The 7,227-nt window shown below is 51.4% G+C and overlaps 1 protein-coding gene across 3 annotated transcripts in view; it reads right to left on the bottom strand.

Annotated features, from left to right (window-relative positions):
- Positions 1-355: 355 nt before the first annotated feature.
- Positions 356-7,227, bottom strand: part of ALPK3 (alpha kinase 3) — a 47,455-nt gene continuing 40,583 nt past the window's right edge. For all 3 annotated transcript variants that reach the window (XM_082388246.1, XM_082388248.1, XM_082388247.1), the window contains 5 exons: positions 6,696-6,976; positions 6,049-6,137; positions 5,022-5,245; positions 2,635-2,683; positions 356-2,027 (listed from right to left, as the gene is read on the bottom strand). In XM_082388246.1, the coding sequence (XP_082244372.1) occupies positions 1,682-2,027; positions 2,635-2,683; positions 5,022-5,245; positions 6,049-6,137; positions 6,696-6,976 (989 nt within the window). In that variant the 3' untranslated portion in view covers positions 356-1,681. The remainder of the gene's footprint in view (positions 2,028-2,634; positions 2,684-5,021; positions 5,246-6,048; positions 6,138-6,695; positions 6,977-7,227) is intronic.

Genomic DNA, 7,227 nt, shown 5'->3' with positions numbered 1-7,227 from the left:
GAGGCAGCCAAAGACACTGGGCGTTTCCCCAGAGCCCCAGCTCTGCTCTTCCTTCCTGGGTTCCTTCCTTTGCATTCCTCTTCCAAATGAATGAGCAACTCCAAAGGCCTAAGAGCCCTCGTAAGGGGCACAAGCCATCATTCCATTAGTACAAGAAGCACAGACTGTCTAGCTGTGGCCACGGAAGGCTGAGGCTGAATGCCTCAGGATCCAAAACATGGATCTAGGATCCAAAACATGGATTCATTTTTCCAGTGGGTCCAGGGACTGTAGGACGCCTTCAGAGAACTGCCTGGGGAGATGGGACCCTGACCCCATATACCTACAACCACACCAGATAAGGGCGAGCAAGATACACAGTTGCTGCCTTTATTGCATTCCAAGGGGAGCAGGCTAGCTCCAGACCCACCCCATCCCAGGCCTCAAGGAAAGGTTCTCAGGAAGGGCCCAGGGTGCTGGGCCGAGCACAGCAATTCCTTGGGAACCTATATTGAGGCCCAGAGCTGGAGTTCCAGGGTCAAGAGCTAATGGTTAGGGGCAGGGGTCCTAATTCCCAGGCACAGAGACACTCCTCCACCCTGCACATGGGTGGATTGCATTCTTCCTACACCTCCCAGGTGCATACCCTCTGGAGAAGAGTCCCAGCCCTCTATCCCTGGTCAAGAGGGGATGTGAAATTCACTGTGACCCCACCTCCTTTCAGTACGGAGCACAAGGTCCCACAAAGTCAACACCTTCCCTCTGGCCACAGCTGCTGATGCAACCCTCATGCCAGCTCTCACCTCACGGGCAGAAGGCCTGGGAGAAGTAGGGGAGGAGTGTCCTGGGGTGGGCTGAGCGGCCAGAGGGTCTGCTCCTCACCTAGGTATGGTGGGTAGGGTGAGGGTCAGGCTAGGGAAGCCCTTGGGCAGGGGAACAAACAGAACTCAGTGAAAGGCAGGCAACAGGCTGCAATTGGGCTCAAAGCCAGGGATGGGGGACAGGGTGCAAGGGAGCATGGGAAGCAGGTGACTGAGTGCCTGAGTGATGGGGGAAGGAAGAGCATGAACACACATCACCAAAGATCACTGCACAAGGATATGACAGTCTCTGGAAGGGCCCTGAGCCCCATTCGGGCTCAGGGACAGCTTAGTTGCAAGATAAGCTGGGATGAATGAGGCAAAATTACTCGAAGGAAAAGACACCCTGAGAGTCACCAGGCCAGACACTGCAGAGGAAGTCTGGAGCCCTGAGGACAGGGAGGGATCAGGGCCAAGTGAAGGGAAAAGGGTAGGTGCTGGCCTGCGTGCCCCCAGAGTACAACATTCACGGCAGGGCCTGGGGCAAGGGGTTGGTTGCAGAACTCATGCAGAGGACTCAGGGAGCCTCCAGCAGTGGCCAGTGTAAACTTCAAGGAGGGCTAGGCTGCCAGGCCCTGGGAGGTAGGGCCTGGGAGCCGCGGTGACGATGGCACCAGGAGAGGGCACCAGGAGAGGGCACCAGGAGAGGCCACCGGGCAGGGTGTCATGCACCAAGCATCTGATGAGGAGCTGAGTGAGGAGAGGCTGCGGGCAGAGTCCCCGAGTGGTGCCTCCTCAGTGCACCTGCTCCAGTTAGTCCTGTACTGGGAACGTCTCCATCGGTTCAAGCTGCTTCCTTGTTGGTCTGCTGCTGGGTGGAGGCCCCCAGCCTCCTGTGGGGGCTACCGCATGCCCTGGGCCTTGGAGCCTCCATCTTGGATGGGATGCTGTCCCAGTAACTGGGTGGCGACTGCCTCTGAGGCCTGAGGGGTGGCCTTGGAGCTTGGGGCACTCTTCCGGGTGCCCTGGGGACTGGGGGGGCCTTTCCTCTGGGGCTGAGGACTCAGCTGGGGGCCCCTCCTGCCGGCAGATGGACTCTTGGAGCCTTTGGCCTTGGCTTGGGGGTGGGCAGCCTCAGGGCCCTTGAGAGGTTTTAGCCCCAGCATCTCACAGAAGGTGTTGCACTGGTGGGAAGAGGCAAACTGGTCCAGCAGGGCAGGGAAACAGCTCTCCTTGAGGCCTTGGTATCTGCAGCCAAATAGTAAGAGCTGAGTAGGAGTCCCACCCAGAGAGAGAGTCCTTGGGGGACAGACTGTGGGGTGGCCACAGCCAGGGTGTCGTGCCCAAGGTACACCCTACCTTACCTCGGGGTGCTGGGGAGTCCACCTGGGGCCACCTCAGATGGCAGCATCCAAAACCTCAGTTCTAAACTGAGGTCTCATTACACCCTGGCCTGTGGAATTCATCAGGTGGGACATCACTTGGTGTGAGGATGATCTGCCTTATTAACATAAATTAGAGCAGACTCCAGCTCACCACTCTACTCACAGGGCCCTGCTTATCTGCACCCTGATGAGCTTTCACAAGTGAGAAGGAAGAGGAGCAGGTACACTGAGAGCCCAGGACTGTAGGTGGTCCTGTGCATGGGCATCAAGAGCTACTGGTCCAGATCTGGGGTCAGGGGCACAGCAGGTGGGGATCAGTGGCCCCTGAGACATTACTACATGGCCACGGGTGCAAGTGGGACTCTTTGGTCACAGGTCTAGCACCTCAGGGATGGAGAACCAGAAGAACTTTGACATTTTACACCCTGAGCAGACTCTCAGAGGGCATTCTGTCCCCAAGAAGCACTCACCCTCGCAGTTTGGTAGCAATCTGCACATCAGTCATTTTCCAGTTAACCCCTGAAAAGAGAGAGAGTGGGGAGTTGATGGCATCCTGGACTGGTTCTAGGGCCCCCATATCTCCAAGATGGATATCACTTTAGATGGGAACTTGCCAGATTGCAGGGCACATCTTCAGGTACCCTCTCATTGGGCATCACCCTGGCCTGTCTCATGGGCAGTGTGGGTATCTTTGTATTATTAGTAGTAATAATATTCCCATTTTCACAGGTGAGGAGATAGGCTCAAAGTTAAGTGACTGCAGCAAAGTCACATTTATTCATTCATTTAATAATTGAACACTGTCTGTGTGCAATGACCACCGTGAATCAAAGTTCAGTCTTTCTTACTCCTAGATCCAAAAGTCTTCCAGCTGTGCAATCCTGCCTCTACTGGATGAGATTAGGTCACAAACTGAGCTGGCCTCTGGCTTTGAGCTAAAACTTTCTCCTTCCTCATAACAGATTAGCCCATCTGGGCAAGAGGGAGAAGGTGGAAATGTGAAGGTATTTCAGGGCTGGGCCAGCAGAAACGTTAACACTGGATAAGACTGACTTCCACCTACTCATAAAGGCAGGAAGCAAGCACTTCAAGAAGCTCAGATGGGCTCCTAGGTTAAGACAGCCTTGAAGAACAGATCCAGGCAAGTGGTGACAAAGGAGACATTTCCCACCCTGGCCAGGCCACCCCAGCATCTTAGCATTCATGCGTCAGGCCTGTGACTCTCCTTCCCTGTTTGTACACTGTCCGGGTGCCTTCCTCCAGGAACCTACCTCTCACTAACAGGCCTGAGTACCCGTGGATGATAGAGTGGCACAAATGTGGGCTTGAGAACCAGGCACACCTGGATTTACATTTCAGCTCTGTCACTTTGGAGCTGTGTGTGCTTGGCCAGTCACTTATTATCTCTAATCCTCGACAGTAAAAGTAGGGATAATGCTGCCCATCTTGAAGGGGAATTGAGAAGATCACAGTATGTGTAGGACTATAACTTAGTGTCTGAAACACAGTAGTTATGCAATAAATATTAATTTCTTTGTCATTTCTCTTTCAGCATTTATCACATTCCATTTTGCATTATAATAATGATGATCCCTTACACTTGCACAGAATTTTGGTTTGCAGAGGGCTTTCACAAATACAGTCTCATTTAATCTTCTTAACAAGTCTGAGAGATAGGCAGGGAAGATATGATTATTCTTAGAGAGGGAAAGGAAACGGAAGCTCAGAGAGATTAAATGATCTAACCCGTCTGAGCTTTTCTTCTCTGTAAAACACAGACCCAGCTAGAAAATGATGAGACCTAGGCTTGAATTTCTTTGACTCTCAAGTCTTTCTACTATATTATGTTATCATCTCATTGTAAAAATTAGTATACTTATCACAGCTTCTTGAGGACAATGGCTATTCCTAATTCACCTTTTTATCTTCCCAATATTTAGTAATGTTGGAAGGAAGGAAGGAAGGAAGGAAAGAAAAATTTATGAGTTAACAAATAGAGTGAATGATAATGGTTTAATGTGTTACTAGCCCCCCTCCCTTCAATATATAGAGTTGTATATACAATATTTATTGTATTAATATTTATTCTTTAACCCCAGTGCAAAGCACATTTAAGCCAGTTTTCTATCTCTGGCCCTTGGTTTTCTCACTTATTTACATCAGGGATAAAATGTAATAGTGTGTGATATTCCCAGCATTCCAGTCCTCTCACTGTAGAGAGAATTTTATCTTTTCCTCTCCCCTGCCCTGTCTGGTTACAGAGAGTAGGCCTGGAAAGGAGTGGTCAAAGAAGGAAGGAGAATTCATGCTTGCTGGCCTTCCTTTGTTGGGGAGAATCTGAGTAATGGGAGAAATAGAAATAAACTAAAAAGAAGCAAGAGAGACTAAGTTTGTTTACATAATAAAAAGCTACCAAAGACAGAGGGGGGAGCGGGGAAGGAGGAGACTGCAAAGCTATGTGTGCGGGGATGGAAGAGAGAGTTTAGGAAGTTGGAGAGTAAGAAAGTTCAGAGCAGAGCTGCAGGGAAGAAGGAAAGGGAGATTTTGGAAACACGGTTGTGGGGTTTGAATTAGATCCCATGTAACGGTCTTTGAAGTAAATTCCTTTTTAATTTTAAGTGAAGCCTGGAGTGTACTCCTTTAAATACAACTGCAGTTATAGACTAGGCTCCATGAGGCCCTGATATGTATTAGCGTTGCATACAAAGTGGTTCCCGTCCAATGCACTTTACAAGGTTACTGTGAAAGCAAAGGAGAATACGTGCAAAGTGCGCTGCACACTAGTAAATGAGAACTGTGACCCTGCCCCTCCGCATGCTCTCCTGCACATGTACATGCACACCTCACACCCTCATACCTGCCAAATCGGTGACAAGGAAGCTGCCATTTGTCCACAGATACAGCCAGTGCTGGAAGGTCTGGCATTTCTGCACGGCCTCAGAGCTGCTAGATGCTGCTGGAGCCGCAGCAAAGCCCCATTCCCGGGAACAGTAAGACTCCATGGGCTTGCCCAGGTCCTCCTCCAGGGTAGCATATGGGATATTGTTTGCAGGCCGGTAGATCAGATACAGTGGGATGATCCTAAACACAGTGTCACCCTGCAGTGAGCAGGAAGTATGGCCCCAGAGAGCTCCTCCCTCCACCTCAATTCTACACTCTTGGATCCAAAAGGAAGGCCCTTCCAAGAACAGAACTCTCAGCTCTGAGCCTGAAGGACAGCAAGGAAGGGGGGTTCCACCCTGAGTTCAGGAAAGGAAATGGAGGCCTCCTCCATTCTCTGAGGTCAGTGGGATTAGAACTGAACCCTGCTATAGCCCCAGGAGGCCTCTGTGCTTGAGTGAGGGACTAAGACCTGTATGTGCCAAACAGAAAGGAATACCCCTGAGAGGATTCAACCAGACTGTGCTCAATGCCAGCTAGACCCTAATACTCAAGAGTTGAAGTTCCAAGTCTCAAAATGAAAACAATTTCCATGTGTAGCTGATTCCTACAAAAATCCACACTGACCCTGCCCACCTACCACATTAGAATCCTGACCAGTTTGCCTGGAAGCTTTAGCCTACCCCATCACCTTCAGAGAGGCCCAGAACCTGCTGTGCCCAAACTCTGCAATCAGCAAAAACTGGGCAAAGGAGTGGGGAATTAGGGTGGGTGGGAGGAGACTGAAGACCAGAGCAGAAGCTCTTCTAAAGTGGGCAGTGAATCTTGAGGTCTTTATTTCTAGATTTTGTGGAACCATTGAACTGAGCATGGGGTTAGCTGGGGGCCCATTTGCACATGGCCATTACTCAGAAGGCCCCCAGGAGGCTGTGAAATCATGGTTCTCTGCAGAAGCTCAAGTCAACAGGTCTGCACACTGCACGGCCCCCTCCCTGTGCACTTACTCAGGCACGTCCCCAAAGCCAGGTGCAGCCCGGGCTTCAGCCGCAAAGATTTTGCAGTACTCTCGACTCATGTTCTGGATCTTGCACCCCTGTGGATTGAAGGGAACCAACTCTGATCAGCAAGGAAGCATCCCGGTTCTCTATGTGCCTGGCTCTTAGTGGGAAGGCCATCTGCTAGAGGCTGCAGGGAGGATTCCAGCCCTGGGGGAGGTGGGGTTCATTCCTACCCTCCTCCCTACTCTGCACCTCATTTTTCTCATTTGTAAAACAAGAGGCTTTGGACTTGTTTTCAAAGTGGTTTCCAAAGTGTGTTTCCTGGAGCCCTAGTGATAGATGGCAATGCCCCAGGGGCCACACTTCGGGAGAGCAAGGTACCGACCCCGCCCACAGTCACTCCCCTTTTAACTCCCAAATAAGGCTTCTGTGAAAGATATCTTTGAGGGCAGTGAAGAAAGTTTTCTGCTGAAAAATACAGTTTGAAAACTATGGCCCCAAAGATGTAGCCTGGACTACATCTCAGGCTCTCGTCGAGGTAAAGTTGAGACTAAGGTGGCTTCCTCCTCCATACTGGGCTTCCCAATAGGACCCAGGCTGGGAAGGGGAGGGATGAGAGAGTGGAAGGATGGGGCAGGGGGATGGGACAGTACCTGGATGGTGACGTCATAGTTTCTGCCCAGGAGAGAAGTCTCACTGCTGGGCCCAAACACAAGCAGGCTGGACACCTTGATGATGCACGTGAGGCCTGACTCGAAGATGGGTTCCAGCCCGTAGATGACCTTGGCCTGGGAGGCCTTCCGAAGGCCACACCCGTGTCCACTCCCTCGTAGCTCCTCGCTCACCAGGCGCCCAAAGAGCTTGTCCCCCCAGCAGCCAGAGTCAGCCAGACCCTTAGCAAACACCATGGGGGTCATCTCAATCTCTTCTCCAACTGAAGGGGAACAGGAGAAATGTGGAAAACTAGAAGCTCCCCACTGACTGCTGTGGGACCCATAGCACCCCACCACTCTGTCCATGACTGCTCTTTGGGTGTGCACTGGGGGGGGGGGGGCCTATGGACTATGACCTCCTGAGGGCAGACACTGTATCTGGTAAAACCGCCATCATTCAACAGTGCTCATGTGTGCACAGAGCAAGGGCTCAGCCAGTGTCTGTGGAAGGCCGGGGTTTTCTGAGGAAGCA

This window comes from Balaenoptera borealis (genome assembly GCF_965194805.1).
Source record: "Balaenoptera borealis genome assembly, chromosome: 3".
In the NCBI taxonomy this organism is placed as follows: domain Eukaryota; kingdom Metazoa; phylum Chordata; class Mammalia; order Artiodactyla; family Balaenopteridae; genus Balaenoptera; species Balaenoptera borealis.
This window is presented reverse-complemented; position numbering and strand designations above follow the sequence as displayed.